Source organism: Acomys russatus, chromosome 7 (assembly GCF_903995435.1).
Source record: "Acomys russatus chromosome 7, mAcoRus1.1, whole genome shotgun sequence".
Taxonomy (NCBI): domain Eukaryota; kingdom Metazoa; phylum Chordata; class Mammalia; order Rodentia; family Muridae; genus Acomys; species Acomys russatus.
This window is the reverse complement of record NC_067143.1, coordinates 65,683,821-65,704,951: the sequence shown is the minus strand read 5'-3', so window position 1 is coordinate 65,704,951 and position 21,131 is coordinate 65,683,821. Positions and strand designations below refer to the sequence as shown.

The 21,131-nt window shown below is 49.6% G+C and overlaps 1 protein-coding gene across 9 annotated transcripts in view; it reads left to right on the top strand.

The window, feature by feature from the left end:
• Plekha7 (pleckstrin homology domain containing A7) overlaps window positions 1-21,131 on the top strand; it is a 191,151-nt gene that overhangs the window by 63,045 nt on the left and 106,975 nt on the right. Inside the window, exon 1 of one of the 9 annotated variants that reach the window (XM_051149266.1) lies at window positions 14,127-14,459. The exons of 6 other annotated variants lie outside the window; for them this stretch is intronic. In XM_051149266.1, the coding sequence (XP_051005223.1) occupies window positions 14,380-14,459 (80 nt within the window). In that variant the 5' untranslated portion in view covers window positions 14,127-14,379. Of the gene's footprint in view, window positions 1-14,126; window positions 14,460-21,131 lie in introns of those variants that run through there. 2 more of the 9 variants (XM_051149269.1, XM_051149270.1) reach the window with 2 other exon arrangements.

Sequence of the window (21,131 nt, the reverse complement as noted above, 5' to 3'; positions counted from 1 at the left end):
TGATGGATCAATCAAAGGCATTAACTGTTTTGAGCCCCATAGTCCTTGTTTTGGGAATTTGGAGCCAGAGTCCCACTGTGTAGTCCAGGCTGGCCAGACACTCATATGTAGCCCAGGCTGGCCTGGAACTCACAGATTTGTCTGCCTCTGCCTCCTCAGCGCTGGGATTAAAGTCATTCACTACAACACCCAGCTAGGGTGCTTTGCAAACAGCTGCCTTAATGGGTGACAGCTGAAATGCCGTGTCTAAGAATATTTGTGCAATAGTCAGTGCTGCTGACACTGGCTCCTGACGGCGGCAGTTATTATCAAAGAAGGGGATATTTCCCCAGAATCCTTGGAGGAGATTTTACTTCTGTGCAGTAAAATGTCTCTAGCTGTTGGCTCAGCATGCATTCAGAGTTTTACCTTCCTGTCTGTTGTATCATGCCTGAGCATGAGCAGAGGGTTATTTCAGTTTAGTCTTGGGTGTGAGGACTTCTGGGAGATAAGACACACTGCATCTTAAGTGGCATTTCTTTTTTTATGATCTTTCATTGGCACATATCCATTGTATGTAGTGATGGGTTTCATAAAGGCGTTTTCATACAAATTCATCGAGTCCTAGGCTTCTTCTAGATCAGTGGTGGTCTGCCTTCCTAATGCTGCAGTCCTTTAGTGTAATCCCTCATTTTGTGGTGATCCCCCCAACCATAAAATTATTTTTATTGTTACTTCATAACTGCAGTTTGCTACTATTATGAATTGTAATGTAAATATTCTTGGAGATAGAAGTTTGCCAAAGATGTGGAACCCACAGGTTACAAACAGTTTTGCTTTTATTTATGTCACATATATAAAGGATTTTTTGTTTATATAAAATCTAGAGTCCACAAATTAGAGAAAACATCTGTCTTTTTTTTTGAGACAGGGTTTCTCTGTGTAGCCTTGGCTGTTCTGGACTTGCTTTGTAGACCAGGCTGGCCTTGAACTCACAGCGATCCACCTGCCTCTGCCTCCTGGGTGCTGGGATTAAAGACGTGCGCCACCATGCCTGGCACATCTGTCTTTCTAAATCTAACTTATTTCATCTTTTTTGTTGTTAGCCTTTGAAACAATGTGTGTGTGTGTGTGTGTGTGTGTGTACACATATATATGTATATATACACATACATATCTATACATATGCATATACATATATACAGACACTATACACACACACACACACACACACACACACACACATCTCCCAGCTGTTCCAGAACTCATCATTTTCCTACCAGGTGCTGGGAATTGGGCAAAGGCCTTTAATTCCAGCACTCAGAAGCCAGAGTCACATGGATCTGTGTGAGTTTGAGGCCAGCCTAGTCTATAGAGTGAGTTCCAGGACAGCTAGAAACCCTATCTCAAACAAAAACAAAAGGGGGGAGGGGCCTGGAGAAATTAAGAACTTATTGCTCTTGAAAAGGACAAGGGAGCTGGAGAGATGGCTCAGAGGTTAAGGGCATGGGCTGCTCTTTCCGAGGTCCTGAGTTTAATTCTCAGCAGCCACATGGTGGCTCACAGCCATTTATAATGAGATCTGGTGCCCTCTTGTGGTGTGCAAGTGTACATGCAGGCCGAGCACTGTATACATAGATAATAAGTAAGTAAATAAATAAATAAAATCTTTAAAAAGAAAAAAAGGACAGGGGGTTTGGTTCCCAGCACCCTCATTGGGTCACAACTGCCTGTAACCCCAGATTTAAGGGGTTTCATGCCCATTTCTGGCCTCTGGGTACCTCTGCACTTGTGCACACACACATGGAATCACCTCTGCACATGTGTACACACACATGGAATCACACACACATTAATAAATAATAAAATAAATCTTTAAAAAAAATGGCAGCCTATTACTGTGAAGTACATTTTCCATGTCCAGTGGAGGGAGGAGCTATATGCATCAAACACTCAGACTTGAAAGCTTCAGATCTGTGCGTCCTGAGTCACCATAGCCTCAGAGTGGCTGTGACACTAGAGTGCAGCTGGTCTGGTGTGCGATGAATGTGAACTAGCATCCTAGACTCCAGAGACTCAATACTATAACAGACAAATCAATCAGCTATCAAAGCTGCGTGCTCATCATGTGTTGAAAATTATAAATTTTTACTATGTTGGATCAAGTAAAATACATTAAAATTGATTTTATGTTGAAAATGTGGCTCCTATTTGACCACTTCCCCTAGGTGGGGAGGCCTGGTGGCACTCAGAGAAAGCATAAGCAGGCTGCCAGGATGAGCCTTGATAGCCTATGACCATATAGTGGGGGAGGAGGTCCCCTCTGTCACAGGCCTAGGGGAGGGGAATAAGGTGAAAGTGGAAGGGAGGGAGGGAGGGAGGAACAGGAGGATACAAGTAAGGGGATAACAATTGAGATGTAACCTGAATAAATTAAATTAGAAAAAATAAAGAAAATGTGGCTCCTTACAGATTTGTGACATTCTGTTTTCTCACACTCCCACGTTGGTTTCTTAAGTCAGTTTGGAGAGCCATATTAAAAGGTCAGCAGTAGGGCTGGAGAGACGGCTCAGCTGTTAGGAGCACTTATCACTCTTGCAGAGGATCCAAGGTGGGTTCCCAGCACCCAGAATGGGTGTCAGCTGTCTATAATTCCAGTTCCAGGGGATCCCACATCTCCTGGCGTCTGTGGGTAACTGCCCTCACATGCCCATCCATATTCAGGCATACACATACACTAATAAAACTAAAAAGCAAATCTTTTTTGTTTAGAGACAGTCTCTCTGTGTAGCCCTGTTTGTCCTGGAACTCACTATGTAGACCAGACAAACCTTGAACTCACAGAAATCCTCCTGCCTCTGCCTCCTGAGTGCTGGGATTAAAGGTGCTCACCACAACTGACAACTGTTGTTTGTGTTCCCCTGGTGCTGCGGAGTGATGTTTTTGTCCCGGGCTCGTGGCCTCTAGGGCTGCTTTGGAAGGGCAGGCTTTGGATTTGAGGCTGTGTCAGAGCATCAGAGCAGCGCTCCTGAGCTGTTCAACTGACCTTGAACATCGGCAGTGCTTATTATCACTGGCACTTTCTTTGAGGTCGGAATTTTATGAAGTCCGCTTTAAGGGTATTTAGTAGTTTCTCTTATTTTATAGGACTTTAAGAGTCTTCAATGTCTCTGGGAGGGATGGGAAGAAAATTGCCTGAGTGGAGAAATTGCCTTGCTTAAGTGGAAGCTTTATTGTGGTGCGGTAGAGCCTTTTAGAGTTCATTTTTATTTTACATACGACCAGGCTGGCCCCGAACTCACAGCAATCCACCTGCCTCTGCCTCCCGAGTGCTGGGATTAAAGGCATGCGTCACCACGCCTGGCTCTTCCTTGGTATCTTTAGCTGTCTCTCTGGCATTCGGTTGCCCTCTCTCTCCCTGTTTGCAGATTACAGCGGGAGTGCCTTCTGAAAGCGCCCCCAGCAGGATGAGAAGAGCCCAGTCAGTGCTTAGATGCCAGCTGTGCGGTGCGTGCCACCATCCTGTCTTCTTGTCAGGTGCCCAGCACTCTGGGCTTTCTCCTCCAAGGTGGTCACCTTTTGTGTGCTCGAGGCAGGTTGGGACAGTAGGAGAAATAAAAGAGATCCAGGGCTGCAGAAGTTGTTGGCAGTGGAAGCTAGGAAATCAGGGCTGCCTCAGCCGCCCCTCTGTCCTCACAACTGCAGCCTCCACGCTCTCCTGAGATCAGTTCTCTGTGCAGTGAGGTAGAGTCTCAACCCTGGACTTTGAATCTGGATTATTCAGCTATGTGACTTCAGGAAAGCCACTTAAAGCTCTGGGCCACAATTTTCTTTTCTTTTCTTTTTTTTTTTTTTTTTTTTTTTGGATTAAGGGAAGGTTAATGGAGTGCACACGTGATTTGTTGTTCTTTGGTTTTGTTTTGTGTTGTTTGAGACAGGGTCTCTACATAGCTCTCCTGGAACTCACGACATAGACCAGGCTGGCCTTGAACTCACAGAGCTCCCTGCCTGCCAGGTTCAAATGCTGGGACTAAAGGCTTGTTTTTGTTTTTGAGACCGGATCTCATGTAGCCCAGACTGTCCTCTACCTCTCTCTATAGCCAAGGATGACCTTGAACTCCATCTGCCTGAACCTCCTAGATGCAGAGATTAGAGGCCTGGGCCACCAAGTCTGCTTTGTGTGGTGTTAGATCTTGAACGTAGGGTCTCAAGCAGGCAGCTTAGCCACACCCCTAGCACCCCTCCCTCAGCAGATACCTGTGAGAGTGCAGAGAGCCTCTGTGAACACAGGGTTCATTAGGTGAGTGTCCTCTGTGCAAGCTGCCCTCAGCACAGCAGTGAGCAAAGCTGCAGAGGCCCCTTAGCAATGGTTCCCAGCCTTTGGCCCGAGACCCCTTCCCAGCGACCCTTTCTCAGGGTTACATTCACATACCCTCTATATCACACGTTTACATATCACGATTCATAACCCAGGGAACTACTGAAATAATTTTGTGGATGAGGGTCCCCCACAACACGAGGAACTGTGTCTAGAGCTCTGAGAAGCCACAGAGGGCTTTTAATTCTGCCTCAGTCAAGTGGACTGCCTTGGATTTGCCTATAGGAAGCGAAGAGTACTGGATTCCTTTGCTCTTTTTTTTCCTCCCCTCCCCACCTCCTTCCCTTTGGTGCTAGGTATCAAACCTAGGGCCTGTGTACCCTGGATAAGCACTCTGCCGTTGAGCTCTATCCCTGGCCCAAGCTATCTTAAAGATGGCAGTGATCTTAATTTTAAACACTGATTATGTCAGGCTGTTTATTTACTTTTGAAAGAGCGCCAACAGACACAAAGATCCGGACAGCCAGCAGGGGGCAGGAGAGAGGAGATTCTTCTGTCCAAAGCCCCTTACCCCATCCCCACACTTCTGAATGCCAGGCATTCTACTGGAGCCAAAGACACAGGGTGGTGAGTCTCACCATGAACATAGGCCAGCAGGGTGGCTGCTCCCGCAAGAGGCAAGCTCCAAGCTCTGGGGAGTTATGAAAGAGGCAGTCTGACACGGGCGTTTTCCTGGTGGCCCTGCCCTCGGTTCTTCGTGCCCAGCCCCTGTTTGGCTTGGCACACTGGTGCCTGTCTGTGTTCTCTCCCCCAGTTTCCAATCCACTTCTCCCGCCTTATCTGGGTCACAGCAGATCTGATGCCAGTGTAGTGCAGCCGGCCTTTGGTGCTCACCACAGTGAGTTACCCCTGCAGGGCAGTTCCTTCATCCCTGGGCCCTCCTAGGGCAGAGCCTGCCCTTTGTCGTCTTTGCTTTATGTGTCCTGACCCCATGTGACTGTAAACCTTTGGTGACTGACTCTTGTCCTACTTGCCCAGCTCGTTTTACCCCAGGGCCCTTCATGGAGTGTTAATAGCAATGATTGCTTCAAGGAGAGGCGGTATGCCTGCATGTGGCCCCGGTCCTGGGATGGGCATGCTGTTCACATTGTCCCTAGTTGCCACAGGTAGGGAGACTGAGGCAGAGGAGGGAACCAGCTTGCTGAAGGTCACATCACTGATTGGAGTTGCTCTGAAGTTTGTCCGAACATAGCCGGATTCTCTCTGCCTGTTCCTGAGCCCGAGCCTGGGTCACTGCTTATCCCTTGGCGGTCACAGCAGTGCAGCGTGTGTGTGTGTGTGTGTGTGTGTGTGTGTGTGTGTGTGTGTGTGTGTGTGTGTATTGTCTGGCAAATTCACGGCTGCTTCTGACAGCTGCTGACTTCCAGCCCCTCTAGTCTGGGGAGAAGAAAGCCCCAACCTGGGCTGGCAGAGTCCTCAGGATGCGTTCTCCCTGGACTCTGCACAGGGTGAATGTGTTTGTTGAGCTTGTCACACCGTCTCCTGAAGTGCGGGCACATTGAAGATGGATATTATTTTCATAAAAGCCACTGGGGAGAAAGGGGAAGGAGAGACAGTTTGGGCATCTGAAGGAATAATTGGATTTATGCAGTAATTGTGGGAAGTGACAACATGCCAGGATCTGCACTGGATGGTGCTTGCGGGTTGGATTGGTCAGGCATGTGTTTTTAATTACTTTGTCTCTGTTGTCATTATTTTAATAGAGACCTAATTTTGAGAATGAGGTTCATTATTTAATTAAGCTTTATTCAACAAGGTTGGCAAATGAGCGCGTCTTGTGGCTCAGTGCTGCCCCCTAGTGTGTAGTGTGTTGATTGTCAGTCTTCAAAAATTCTAGGCAATAAAATATATTTCAGATTGCATCAAGCATAAGTTGATGCTGCTACAAGGTTGCCAGTACTCAGGCATCAGTTGTCACTGTGTGCTCAAGGCGTGCCAAGACACCAGTTCCAGCAACTTACGGAGATTCACAAATGCTAGGCAAAAGCGTCCTTTTCCTTTGCTCCCTGGAGAAGGAGCCTCGTCACAAACACATGGGGCCTGCACATGGGATTTGGAATAATTGCTGCCTTCAGGTTTGTTAGAGAAGACAGGTCTCCGAGGACGGGCCCTGGTGGTGTTTGTACACAGGAGGAGGCGTTTGGTTCTTAGGCCTGCTAGGCTCAGGAAGGGTTTTGGCTCGAGACAGTATTGAGAAAATGTCATAATTTTAATGTCTGCAAAGTTGTGCTGCCAGGCTGCTGTTGGCTTCACATTCGCCACGCGTGTCTGTGCTCTGAAAGACTCTTGGGAAGGGCGGCAGGCTCAGGAAGAGGATGGGCAGGGCCCAGATTCATCCACGAGAGATTCAGGTCCAGTCTGTGCTTGCTCCTCTGCATGGCCTTGGCGGTTCTCACTGGAGGATGAAGCAGCTGGTGTGGGATTGGTGGTGATCTTGTCTGAGTGCTGGCGACCACAGAGTCACCATGCGCATGTGGGATACAGGCGTTTACTCTCTTCCTCCAGATTACTGCGGAGGTAATTAGGAAAGAGAAGAAACAGAAACAGTATGCTCAATAGAAACTGGATTTGTTTGTTTGTTTGAGATCCTTTCTCACTGTGTAGATCAGGCTGGCCTCCAGCTCACACCTGTGTAGACCAGGCTGGCCACCAGCTCACACAGATCTGACTGCCTCTGTCTCCCAAGTGCTGGGATTAAAGATGCCTGCCTTCACACTCTGTCCAGACCTGTGTTTTCTTTTTAAACATAAAGAGATCAAACTATAAATATGTTTTATGTCCTAATTAGGATATTTCCTCCTCCTAATCTTTAATTACTCTCTGCACGAACAACCTTTGTTGACGAGATGGCTCTGAAAGCCTGACATCCAGGACTGTGGTAGCTGAGCTCTCTCTTCAGAAATTTATTTCTTCATCCTGGTCCGCAGTGGATTCTAAGCAGCCTGTGGGAACGGACAAGATGACTTAAAAAAAAAAAAAAATTAACATGAGACTGTACATCCAGTTAGGAGCTAAAGCCCCGGGGGCCTGCGGGGGGAGCAGTGCCTCTGGCTGAAGCACACACGGTTCTAGGGGCTGTGGACACATGGCCGCCTGATTACCAACAATCCAGCTCTTCTCAGAATATGCGCTCCCCAGAATCCCTTCCCAACTTCTAGCACACTCTCTGTTCCTGAGAGCCCAGGAGGTGTCAAGAGGAAATTGTTTTATCAGGCCACATGCTGTGACCTGGTGACAGCAGGGGCATTTGGAAGATGCCATCGTGGGGAGCTTATTTTAGGACATTTTTTATAGTCACAACACGTAGACCTTGCAAGTGGCTCCGGGGCCTCATTGTTGTGGGCTGCAGCGATAAGGGACCAAAACCAGAAGTGTGGAAGGGAAGGGATGCTGGGTGATAACCTTGTGCCCCGGGGCCAGAGTGGACTAGGTTGCCTTCTGGGGGTCATCAGGAAGCAAGCGTGCTGCTGCCCAGAATGTGGAGCCAGCTAAGATGTATGTAGACCCTGCTGGCTCACAAAGGGTGGGCCGGGCTGTGCTGCTGTGAGCCTCAGAGACAGTCCTTGCTCGTCACAGTCAACCAGAGGTCTGTAGCTAGAGAGCCCCTCTCTGTATCTTCCCACTGACTCGGTGGCTCCTGCTAGACACATCCAGTGCACATGGATTTGGACTCCCCTTTGCCCCATGCCCCTGTTTCTTGGCCAGGAACCTGGAAGTAGTCTGGGGTTTTTTGGTTTTGTTTTTTGCTTTGTCCCTGTAAATCCCATCCACAAGCATCGTTTTTAGCTTCAGGCTGTTGGGCCAGCTCCCACCCTGTCTCCCCACCTGCCCCCACCCCCACCCCATGCAGGGGCCTCTTCTCCTTTTCCCCATTTGTGTGTTGTCACTGGCGCTGCACTCAGGCTGTCCGCACAGAGCAGCAGTCATGGGTTACTTACCTTATTTCATTATGCCTTGGTTTCGCTGTCTGTGAAATCAGGGCAGCAATAGGGCTCATACCAAAAAGCTTTCAGGAGGATTAGTCTTTCACACGGACGGAGTTCTTAGCACAGCCCAGAGCACACAGCCAAGCAATGACTGAACAGTCGGGTTTTACTTGTTGCCACTGATTTCCGGGCCATTCTCTGAGCAGAAGCTACAGAAACCTTTGTAAGAAACGAGTTTGATCTTGTCTCTTCCAGCACATTCCCACAAGGAACTACACGGCCATAGGCACCTCCACTTGTGCCTTCCTGCCTTTCCCCTGGCTACCAGGTGCCCTCACACATGGTATTTCCATGCCAGCGATGCCCTCCGCTTAGGCCTTTGCTGACGCCCTCCTGGCCTTCCGTGGCCAGCTCCAGCCTGGACCCCTCTGCTCTGTCATTACGTGTCGCCTTCCGTGGAGAAGCCTTAGTCAGCACTTGCTGCTTCTTTTCTCATCTAGATTTTATTTTATTATTTTATGTGTATGAGTGTTTTGCCTGTGCGTATGTCTGTGTGCCACATGCAAGCCTGGCGCCTGAGGAAGTGGTGAGCTTCTATGTGGGTACTGGGAATTGAACTCAGGTCTCTTGCAGAAACAAGTGCTCTTAACTGAGCCAACTGTCCAGCCCCAGTGACACCGTCACTTCTTGTTTCCCATGTCCTCCACATAGACCTCAGATCTGTTATCCAATCCTTATAACCCCACAGTGGGGACGTGTGTTTAAATCCTGTTTTAGATACGAAGAAATGAGGCCCTGAGAAGGAAAAACATCTCATTCCAGGTCACGCAGCCATGAAGACAAAGAGCCTAGACTTTACTCAGGTCCAAGTCCGTGGACGTTCTAGATGCTCAGTATGGTGAGATGGGAGAGTTCCTTCCTGGCTCAGACTCTGCTGGTGTCAGGAACACACCATCCCTATCTGAAAGTGAACAGTCTTCCATTCCTGTGGGTTTTCATCCATCATGCTGTAGTCTTGTGTGGGGGGAGAGCTCATGAGAGGTACCCGTTAGATTCTGTTTAGCTTTGATTATGAACTGGTCCGAGACTACCTGTATGATCACTGCTCCGGTGGTCCGTGCTTTTTAAAGCTTCAACAGTCTCATAGCTGGGCTCCAAACTGCAAGTAGCCAAATCTCCAGAGAGCTAGCTTACTCAGACTTCAGCTGGGAACAGCATTGAATGGTCCTGGATCTGAGCCTCACACCACCACATAAATAAACAAACAAGCAACTAAACGTCACAGAACAAGCGCTGGCTTCTGCACTCGCTGTAGACTTTTTCTTTTAGATGATCTGGGGTAAGTCCCTGGACATAACACTTGGAACCCAAAGTTATTCCAGTCAAAGTGGAAGGTGATAACGCTGTGGCAGCGTGTGTGCTGTAGCTAACTAGATGTTTTATGTCTTTTTTTCTTCAGTTTACAGTGTTTATGTATATGCTTGTCTGCAGTGTGAGTATGCCATGTGAGTGCAGGTACCTGTGGAGTCCAGAAGAGGGAGCCAGATCCCCTGGAGCTGGAGTTACAGGCGGTTTTGAGCCGCCTAGTGTGGGTACTGGGAGCCAAACTTGAGTCTCCTACAAAAGAGCAGTAAGTGCTCTTAAGCACTGAAACATCTCTCCAGCCCCCTTGATTATTATTTTTTGATCAGAGCTCTTTATTTGGATGGCTTTGGTCTCTGACCAGTGAGCAGGGAGCTGAATCACCCCAGGCCCCACATCTCATGCACCTTGGCTTCTTTGGCCACTGTGTTCAGTGTCTGTCCTGGACTCAGCTTTCTGGTCCAATGGAAGCTACTTTCAAAATTTGGGGTTGGCTTGTGTTTTGATACAGGGTCTCTCTGTACTGCAGCCCAGGCTGGCCTGGGGCAGCTCCTAATCGTCCTGCCTCTCTTCTCAGAGTGCCCGGATCTCTGGCTTTGGCCCACCCGGCCTGATGTTGAGGTTTGTTTTTGTTAACTTCCTTCCCAGAAGCAGCTCTGGAGTAATCAGAGTTCCCGGCCTTAATGGCTTTCCTCCCCTCTGTTCTCCCTCTAAATAAAGGCTTCGTGTTTTAATAGGCACAATAACAGTAAAATTAGCTTGATTAGGCTCCAGGTGGATTTAAAACTTAAAGTAATGGCATCTCCGCCTGACTCTGCCATGTGTTTTATTTTGTGCACAGGATGTGAGTGTCATGGTGACTGGGGGTTTGAAAGGATGATTGAATTAAAGTGGCCGTCTTCAGATCCTACCTTGTGGTTTTTAACCTATTGTAATCTGAGGAGCCCGGACCAGCAGCTTGGAGCCCACCTGCCTTCTGTCCTTGATTCATGCCATACCTCAGGTGTTAGCACAGCACCTCCCACCTCTGCTTACCCCTCTCTGAGCGCTCACAGTGGGAGGCAGGGCCTGTGAGAGGGCTTAGCCTGCAAAGATACCTGCTGCCAGCTCTGAGAACTGCTGGTTCGAATCCCAAGCCCTACATGGCGGCAGGAGAGGACCCATTCCTGCAGGCCAAGCCCCACATGGTGGCAGGAGAGGACCCATTCCTGCAGGGTGCCATCTAGCTTCTTCGTGCCCGTCAGGGCACGTGCCCGTCCCTCCCTTCCCCCTTTCTGAAGAATAATACTTATCATTGGACACCTTTTGCTGAAAACCCACAGCTAGCAGCTTCCTTCTTCACCTGAAAGTCCCTTGTACACGTCCATTAACTAGCAAAGCCTCATGCTGGGGTGCTAGCTACTCTGCCCAGGCGCTTTTTCATCTCCCACTAAAAGGGAACCCTAATTGCCAGCAGGCTCTCTAGTAAGAGGAAGCAGAGGCCCAGAGCACCCACCCACTTGCCAGCTGCACCTAGTTTAATGTGTGACTTACTAACTAGTGTTTATCTGTGTGCTTGGTGGCCCCCTAAGGCCTTAGAAAAGTAGATTTTTGTTCTTCTCCTTTGGATCAAGGGTGTTGGCTTTATGTTCTCAGAGCTCACTAAGAACCCAGAATATCTAACCTAGCACTTGAACAATATAATGATAACGTTTTGGAGCAGGGGACAGAGCCCTTAGCCCCTGGTCATGGCTGTTTCATTTTGGAACCTTTGCTAGGTTTCTGAGCATTGTCAGATTAGAAGCACAGCCCAGGAGGTAAATGTAAAAATAATTTTCCTGTCAGTTTTTTTCTGCGTGGTATCCTAGCGACGGTGGAGTGGCTGTCCTTGTGGCTGTCCTTGTGGCTGTCCTTGGGTGTAGGGGCACCAGCTGGCACAGTGTCCATGCTCACCCAAAGGAGGGCTGTGAAGGGCACAGTCAGAGTGGGCCTCTTAGAACTCAGTGCAGGGGCTGGAGAGATCACTCAGTGGCTAGCCACACATATTGGGTCTCACTCTGTAGCCCAGGCTGATCTAGAGTTCATAGCAATCCTCCTGCCTCAGCCTCTCAAGCATTGTGATTATGGGCATGTACCACCCTCACCTGGATTTTAAAAGGTTTCCTAAATTACTTTTAGCAGCATTCTATGATCTGATCATCAAAATGATATATATTTATTGTCCGACAGGTTAGCCAAACCAGAAATCTCAAGGGAAGAGCTAAAACCCCGTCCCTGTTCTGACGTTGTCCCACACTGGCAGATAACGCGCCGTGTCTGCTTTACTGAACTGCACACTGATAGGGTTCTAGAGTTAGGGTGCAAGGTTTAAAAAAAAAATCATGAACTTAGACATACCCAACACACTGTGGACAGTGATGTGTGTGTGCTGAAGTTTGGAGACTTGTGAACTAGAAGAGTAATGGGCACATCTCTACCAGAAGGCCAGGCAGGACGATTCCCCTTTAAGACAAGGTCCAATCCCCAGTGGTGAGTGTGTGCGGGGAAGAATTGAGCTGTATCCTGTTTGCCTGGAAGGTTTGCTCCATTCTGTTTTAATATTAGGGTTTTATAGCTCTAATATGGGCTAATAGATTTACTCGTGAGACTCTTGTGCTATTTCAGAACATGTTTGCTGCAGGGCATGGGTCAAGTCAGCTATTGAGGAAAAAAAAAAAAACCCAAAAGGAACACCAGGCAGCTCATGGAAAGTGCTTTCCACTCGCCCAGTCCACGCATGCACACAGAGTCAGGATCATTTGACTTAGAGTCTTTTGTTTATTCTACAGTAGGAATTACAGGCACATCTTTTATTTTTTGAAGACAAGGTCTCACTCCACAGAACAGGTTGGCCTGGGATTCACAGAGCTCTGCTGGCCTCTGCCTCCCGAGTGCTGGGATCAGTGTGTCATTTGTAAACTTGGACGCATTTTACTCTAAGGCTGCACCATAGTGTATTAGCCAGGCTCTTACGTGTGTAAGTCATTGCAGTTGTGTGCTTGTGTGCAAATGATGACACCAGTGAGCCCTGGGTGAATCTTTGTGTCCACCGGTATGTGCATTTTGTACATAAAGACTGTGGGACTAATGGATCACGGGAATGGAGTGCTTTCAAGTCTTTTATTTCATATTGCCAAATTATCCACAGGAACGTTGCACGCTTCCTACAATGGGTCTGTTTCCGCGCACTCACCTGGAGACTATTCAAGAGACTCTTCCCCAGCATCCCTGTTCTTTGTTGCCTGGCTCGTTTGTCTGGGTGATGTTTTTGTTTTTTGTTTTTTTTTAATAGTGAGGCCAGAAATGAGTGAACGCTGGTGGCTGGCTTCTTGTGGAAGGGCGGGGCAGCTAACAGAAGGGGAGCTTGCTATCTGTTTATTTCAAACTATTCTTGATAGACCTCTGATGATACTGTAGCAATACTTAAAGGGCACATGCAGTTCTAACAAGTGTATTTGGTATGATCTTTTAGGTTTCTTTATTTTCCTTTTTAAATTTTTGTGCGTATAGGTATTTTGCCCACATGTATGTGCACTGCACGTGTTCCTGTGCCTGAGAAGGCTGGAGCTGGAGCTGCAGGCAGGTGTAGGATGTAAACCCAGGTCCTTTGGGAAGCAGTTGGTGCTATTAACCATCTTTCCAGGCCCTGGTTTCTTTTCATTTTTGTATGATTGTGTGCACGTGTGTTTGTATGTGTGTATTCATGTTTGCAATTGTGCACATAGAGGCCAGAGGCTGATTGCTTCCCACCTTCTGTATTGAGTTTGGGGTCCCCTGCATCGCTCCCTCCGGGCCTCCGTACTTCTGTGACCACTGTGAGGAGTTCGTTCAGCGTTTAAGCTCCCGTCTTGACTAGACTATCCAGACTGTGAGTTCAGGAGCCTTCCTTAGTGTGTAGCTGCTGGCACACCCTGAGCCTTATTTTTATTTGAATATTCAGATGCTACTGAATGACTTAGGTGTGTGTGTGGGTTGCTGGGTGCTCCTGTTTCTGACTGCCTGCAGGAACAGAATTCAAGTCCCCTATTACCAAGGACACAGCTGGAGCTGCCAAAGCCAGGGGGTATGGTCTGCTTGCTAGAGCCTATCAGTGGACCCCCAGGGTTTGGGGGTCAGCAGCCACATCTAACCAAAATTCTTTCCTGGCTTACCAGAATCAACAGAGCAATTCCTTAGGTGTTATTAAAACGGAGGTTCCAGAAACGTTGTGTGGAAGAGAATTCAAGGTCAGGGCTCTCAGAAGGTTTTTGGCGGTGCGTGGACATCACACCCTGTCACCTACAGCCCGGCCCTTACAGTTGATGGGTGCTTGCTGCAAGGGCTTGGCAGAGCTATTGGTGGCTGGCTGGGCGCCAGAGCGCCGCAGTGCTGAGGCCGCAGGTCCTGCCCTCCCCGCGCGCTTGCCTCCCTCCCCTCCTCCATCTCAGCCTCCTCCAGCTTGCAGCATCCTCTGTGAGGAAAGGAATGTGCCAGTCTGGGACGCTCCGTCCTGGCCGCCCGGCAGCACCTAGGGCGCCCTCTGGACTGCCAGGGGCTGGCGTCTGGCGCTGCGCGGCGCACTTGGCTCGGCGCTGATGTCAAGTGGGTGTGGGCTCTTCGGAAAGGCCCTGGAGAGGACGAGAAGGGCGCAGGATGCGCCGCGGGCGCGTGGAGGCCGGGGCACGTTCATTGGCTCAAAGCTGTTGACCGGTGGTCCACTGGGGCCGGAGCGGGCGCATGGAGCCTTGGCGCTGTCCTCCCCGGGATGTGCACCCCGCCGCCCTGGGGTGCTGGGGAGAGCCGCGGGCAGCCTGCAGGTGTGTGCACGCACGAACTTTCTCGGGCAGGACGCTGGGATCGTGGGCTGCGTGGGCTGCGGTCTGGTGCTTTGTGTCTGGGTGCGGCGGGTTGGGGGAGAATTCCGCTGGCCCCTGGCTAATCTCCCCTTGGGAAGGGCGCGCTGGTAGCTGCCCAGCCCGGTTAAGAATCGCGTCTCCAAGTCCTGGCTGTGTTCATGGTAACAGGATTCTCTCTCTGCAGACAGCAGGGCTTTCCAATATCGCCCGTGGTTCTTGGGAACTGAGAGGCCCCAGAGGCGTGGGAGCTGCGGGTCAGAGACTGGTTCCGGAGGAGGCGGGAGGTAGCCAGTGGTTCTGTATCAGGTCGCTGATCCCACCTCCCTGCTCTCTTGGAGTCTTTTCTTGTACACTTGCGAAAGCCAGAAGCTGGCTGTGGAAAGGTCAGGGGTCAACCCCTCGTGAGTGACATCTCAGGTGTCACACACTCCTTCCTAGAGGAAGGCAGGGGGCTTTGTTCCAGGCTCTGTGTGCACTTGGGGGGTCTAGGGCTGAGGCTCCGATCTGTCACTCATCTTTCTTGGCAACATCAGCTCCTGGTAGGCAGGTTAATTATTAATATGTATCGGCTGGTGACAGAGACTCGGAATGAGATTGGTGGGACTCAGGTCCTCTCTGATCTCTCTCTCTCTCTCTCCCTCCCCCTGCCCCCCCCCATCCCCTCTGGCCTTTTCAGTCCATGATACTGCAGTGTGTATTCCCCAAGGAGAGCGTGGGCATTCTCCTAGGAACCCCGGTACTCGGGAGGGAACCCCTTTTGTTGTCCGGGACAGGCAGACTCCCTAGGGAGGACAAGCAAGACAATATCCCTTGATTTTTAAAAATCTTTTTTAACAGTTTGTTGTACCTTTCTCTTTGCCTTTGAACCAACTGCACTCTAACAGGGGACTGAGTTTTTTCAGTGTGCACCTAGAATTTGAACTGCAAACGCTATCTGCAATGCCCCTCATTCTACAAGTGCCTCTGGTGTTGCTTTGAGAACCTTGGTCTATCGAACCTCTGGCAGGAGGACCTGATAGGTGGTACCCAACCTGCGCCTCCAAGCAGAGTGGAAGACAAGCCTAGGTCTGTAACTTTGGGGGCAGGTTGGAGTGAAAACGCTCCCTTGGGCAGTTTCAGTTTCCTTTCTTGTCTTGGCAGGAGAGCATGGGGTCCATCACTGTATAGACACTAGGTGTGCTGTACAGCTGTGGTATTTATACCCTGGCTGCAAGGAACGGGAACGGAAGGGGAAGAGCCCAGCCTGCCGAGGGCCTGGATGAAAACAGGCTCTGGGGACAAAGGCAAGCGAGCTTGAGAGCTGACACCTTCGGCCTTCTCACAGTGTTGAGTCTTGAGACCTGGCAAGCTGTGATGGACTGCTTTCCCAGCCTAGGACAGAGTGCCGGGCCTGGTAAACGGAGGGCTGGAGGGTTTGTACAGAGAGTGTGGTGGACTGCTGGAAGTGGCCAGAGGCGGTCTTACAGAGGAGGGAGGGGTGGGAGTGGAGGGCAAGGAGGCCGCTGTTGGCTCTGCCTGTGGCTGTCTGCTGGCTGACAGAGGCTCTGAAACTGGCCTGGTGCACTCTGCATTCCAGCTTTCTGGAAACTTCCTCAGCAACTTGGCTCATCAGGTTCCTCCTCCTCCCCCCATCTCCAGCTCTGTGGGCTGGCCACTCCAATGGCTGCTTAGGCGGTGCCACCTCACCTAGTCTTCCAGGTCTTGTCTATCAGGAAATGGCTTTTCCCTGGTATCCTGGATAACTGGGTTTCTTCAGCTGGTCCTGCTGGTCTGTCACTCCCAGCACTCAGCAATGCTGTCTTCTCCAGTCGTGACCCAAGCTATTGGTGCTGTGTGGAGGGCTTGGAGGCAGCTCCGACTGTGAGGCAGTTGTCCTCTGTTGTGGAAAGTTGGCCCAAACCCGACGTCTAATAGCGTTTGCCATTCACGTCAAAGCATTCTCTGATAATGGTCCCCATCTCCACCTGGCGACGCTATCTAAGGGGATTCTGTCAAGAACAGTGGGTAATAGCTAGGCACTGCGAGCTGGGTAGGAAGGGAGCAGTGGTTGGAGCACTTGGAGGGAAGGCCAGGCAGCTTCCAGGAAGGCTTTGGAGTTACAGGGTGAGATGTGGGGTCAGAGGATGGGGCGTGACTGTTTGGGACTGCTCCCCTCACCTCTTGGTCTCTCTTGCTCCTTCTTTCTGCTCTGAGTGAAACAGGCAGACCTGAGTCCAGCAGCAGCCGAGGCCTCAGCTGGACACTGACTCCAGGGAGCTGCTTCTTAGGGCGAGAGAGGAGTACTCTGAAGGCTTGTTCTGATCAGGGATAGGGAGGAGATAGAGAAAAAGACCTGGCAACTTTGGTTTTGCAAACAAAGATCCATCTCCTGGGGGTTGTACTGTCTCTTGTGAGGGAAAAGCAGGAGTGTCAATATTCTAGGCACCTGTGCTGTGGGCTACAGGAACAGAAGGAGAGAGGATGAAGGGTTGACTGAGGGGTGATCCTGTGTGTCATTGTCTCCGTGGACCTGGGTGTGAACTCAGTGTCTGCTTTGTGTCGCTGAGGCGGAGTCAGTTTCTTCACCTGTGAAATAGGGATAAGGAAACCCCACCCCAGCCCCATTCTTGGGAGGATTATAGGAGCTGTTTGGAAAGGATTTAGCACAGTGCTGACTAATTGGCAGCCACAGGATCATTGGGCCATCAGGCAGAGGAGCTCTTGTTTTCAGGTAGGAAGTAAGAATGTCAGAAACCACATCTGCGTCTGTGCTCTTAGGTGTCAGCTGTAACAACTGTCCCGAAGGGTTTAAGTGGATTTGAACATCAAACTCAGCTTCCAGCCTCCAGGACTGAATGAGGACTTTGGAGCCTCACTGAGAGGTGTACTACCCCTGACCAGCCTGTCACTGACTCTGGAAAGACCAGCAGGGGATCCTGTGTGAGAGTGGCATGGCTTTCCTGTGTAGTGCCTGTGTGCCTAGGGCTGTTGAACACGCCTCCTTGTTTTGTGTCATTGAGTTCTTGACAGTTTTAGGGGCAGATCCTACCCTTCACATTTTACTGATGAGGAAGTTGAGCTGTTAGGAATTATATTGATTGCCTTTTCAAAACCATCATATCGCGGGGAGGTGGGGGGGGGGGCTTGGTGCTGCCTTTAATCCCAGCATGCAGGTGGCTGTTGAGTCTGAGGCCAGCCCGGTCTACAAAGTGAGTCTAGAGGAACCCTGTCTTGAAAAACAAACAAACAAATAGGAAACCATCATTTGAGAGCCTCTAAATTCAAGCTCCCTCAAATATGTGTATGTATCCTTCCTCGTCGACCCATTCTGATGTTACAGGTGAAGTCAGGATAAGTTGTAAGATAAGCAGCATACTCGTTTGGCTCCTTGCTCATTTGGACTCTCTTCCTGCCCCTCAGCCCACAGGCTCTGGAACTCATGGGCGTACCCCCCTCTTGTCAGTAACTTTTGAATGTCTTATATGGGCTCTAACCTCTTGCCCCCACGCTTACCTTTTAAGAAGTTGCTCGTTTGCTAGGGAGATGGCTCAGTGGTAAAGTGCCTGCTGCTCAGCTCCAGGACCTGAGTTCAGTGTCTAGCACTCACTTAAAAGCTGGACGTGGCAGTGGGTGTCAGCATGGAGGAAGGAGACAGGCTGACACTGGGGGCAGCTCCTAGCTGAAAACAGCCAGCTCCAGGCTCAGTGAGAGCTCTTGTGTCAAAAAGATGAGGTAGGGAGTAACAGAAGACATGTAACATTGACCTCTGGCCTATGTACCCGGGTTAGCACACCTGCACACACACGTGTACACAGGTGCACACCACACACACACACCCAAAGGTTGTCCCTTTTATTTGGTGTTGGGCAGGACGGGTGTCTGGTCAGAGCCTGCCATTGGGTTCAGCCCTCACGAAACTCACGAAAGTCTGTGTCCTTCTGCCCCGTTGCTTCCCAGAGTGTGCCAGTGTGAACTGAGGTCTGAAGTTCTCAAAATATTAGAGAAAACAAAAATGTCAGAAGGAAGAATGGAACAGGACACCCTGGGAAACCGAGGGCTCACACCTGGTGGTGTTTAAAACTTGGAGTTGCTAATTAACAGAGTTGTGCTGATAGCTTCCGGGGGGCGGGGGGCAGGGAGTGTATATGTGTGTGTGCGAGAGTGTGTGTGAGTGTATGTGTGTGTGTGTGTGTGTGTGCGCGCTCATAAGAGAACAGCTGCATCCTGGCGAGCTAGTCTCTCTCAGTGATAAGAGCAATGTTATGAAGGTGCAGCATGAAGCAGTAAGTTCTGATTTGGAAAGAAAAGTAAATGCAGCTGGTGGGACTCCAGGCACTCAGGAATCTGGGAGCGCTAGAAGGCTGGAGATTCCGCAGCAGCCTGATGATGTCATCAGAGCAGGTGCTATACGCTGCATTTTACAACAAAGTGCAGTGACTTGCCTGAGGCCAGGTGCCCAGACGTGTTGGTAACACATGGTGCCCCGGAAGTGGCTCAGTGGCCTGCAGTCGTCTTTAATAGTTTTAATAATTTTTCTTTTCAATCATATGTTGTAGAACTTAAATGTTACAAAGGGAGATAAAGGGGGAGAACTGTGGATAAGTCTGGAGATAAACACTTTGCATTTTTGGTGGACTTTTTCTTTCTCTTAAGGAAGTGGGGGCATTTGCTTTTGTCAGGGGAGATTTGGTTATTATCCATCTCTGGGCAGATCTAGTGTTCTGCCTTGGAGCATGTCCTCTTTTCATGAGCTTTGTTTCCTTACAAAGCCAGATCACTCTTGACTGTTTCTGCACCGTGGGCAGAGAGAACAAAAAATTCAGAGTCGAGTCTGTGTGCACTCTGCCGGTGACTACAGACACACTGTGACAGCCATTACTCACTGCTAGTCGGCCTTGTAAAGAGGGGGGCATTGCCCATCTTACAACTGTAGGAACCCAGAGATTTAATGCCTTGCCTAAGGTGGTAAAGCCAGTGACCACCCAAGCCGATGTTCAAGTTTAGATTGTCTCATTACAGACCCAAGTGGATACTTTCCCCAGCGAATCTCCAGCCATAGCAAAGCCTAGAGCTCTCAGGCCACCACGTCTTTGAGATGGAAGGAGGGGTCGTTCATCCCTTTTTGTCACTCATTCACTTTTTATTTTCTCTTTGGTGTTAAATCTAGTTGCCTAGGTGTCTGTAGATCTTTACATAACCTCAACTGCACATAGAAAAAGTTGGAAAGTATTATTTATCTAGAACATGTGCAGACCCCTCCCCGTATTTAATTATCCTCTGAAAAGTATAGTTTAGCAACAATTTATGTATCATTCCCTTTGTAGAGCTACTTAAAGTAATCTATGCTATATGGGAGGAATGTGGAAGGTCTGGACAGACACTGTGTCATTACATAATTTCATGTAGGTAGATGCCCCAGGAGGACCTGGAAGCAATTGTCTCCTGAGACACGGAGGGGCAGCTGTCCCGAGTGGAATGGCGCTCGTGTCTGTTTTGTTTTTTTCAAGACAGGGTTTCCCTGTCCTGGAACTTGCTCTGTAGACCAGACTGGCCTCGAACTCACAAGAGATTCCCCCTGCCTCTGTCTCTCGAGTGCTGGGATTAAAAAGCATGCGCCACCACACTGGACTGACATATCTTTTTAAGGAACTTCTCACCTTGGCTGATTTTGTTTGTTTGGGCTCCTTGATAATATCAGACTATCAGAGCTGGAGGGGACGGCAAAAAAAAAAAAAAAAAAAAAAAAAGGGACTATTAACGGGGGGGGGGGGGGAGGGGGGCGACGACACACACCTGATTCTTAGACCTGACTCAGCGTGCAGAACCATTTCTAGTTGCTCCAGGACCAGAGTTTAGGCTTCTCCTCCCACCCACATCCCAGGTGTGACACGGGGCCAGACAGGGTGCATCCTTTTCTTTTAACAGTTTTATATGTTAGGGACATTTTGTTCACATGGATTTGAAGAATGACACAGCTAAAACTTTAAACTCCCCATTTGTCAGTTATTATTGCTTTGGATGTGGCTAGAATCTGAATTGCCTATCTAAAGAAAAACATGGAAGTACGCATTGGGCAGGGCCCTGGCTGAGTTTCAGAGCAGTGTGTGGGTGAGGTGTGGTGAGCACTCTCCCAGCGAGGGACTTGCCCAGCTGCCTGCGGTATTGCAGGGACCGGAAGAAGGAAGTGGCCCTACTGGACATGGCCACTTGCTGAGTGCCTTACCCATGAGTCCGCAAGAATGGGCGCATTGGTGTGTATTCAAAAAGCTCCAGAAGCCATAAAGCCCAAGGTCAGAGGGAAGGGGTTGCTCTGGTCACTCACTTTAGCTGTTTCCCACAGGTTGTGACTGCTGGGGACCGAGCTGTCCTCTTGTCTGGACTCTGATAGGACAGCTTCTTCACTGCCAAGCTCAGGTGGCAGTGAATGGTGCTCGGTTGCTAGGTTGCCATCATAGCCTGTTAATTTAAGGCTTCCTTTTGATAGAATTTCAAAGGCTGGAATTTATCAAACCTGACTCATGCATTGAAGCGATAGAGCACTTATCCTGCTGCCATTTGGCTTGTGGTGACGCCACACAGCTCCAGGAAGACGTGCCTGTCAGCTTCTCTAAAGGGCACTTGTTACATGAGTTCTGAGACTCAGCCATAGGCTTG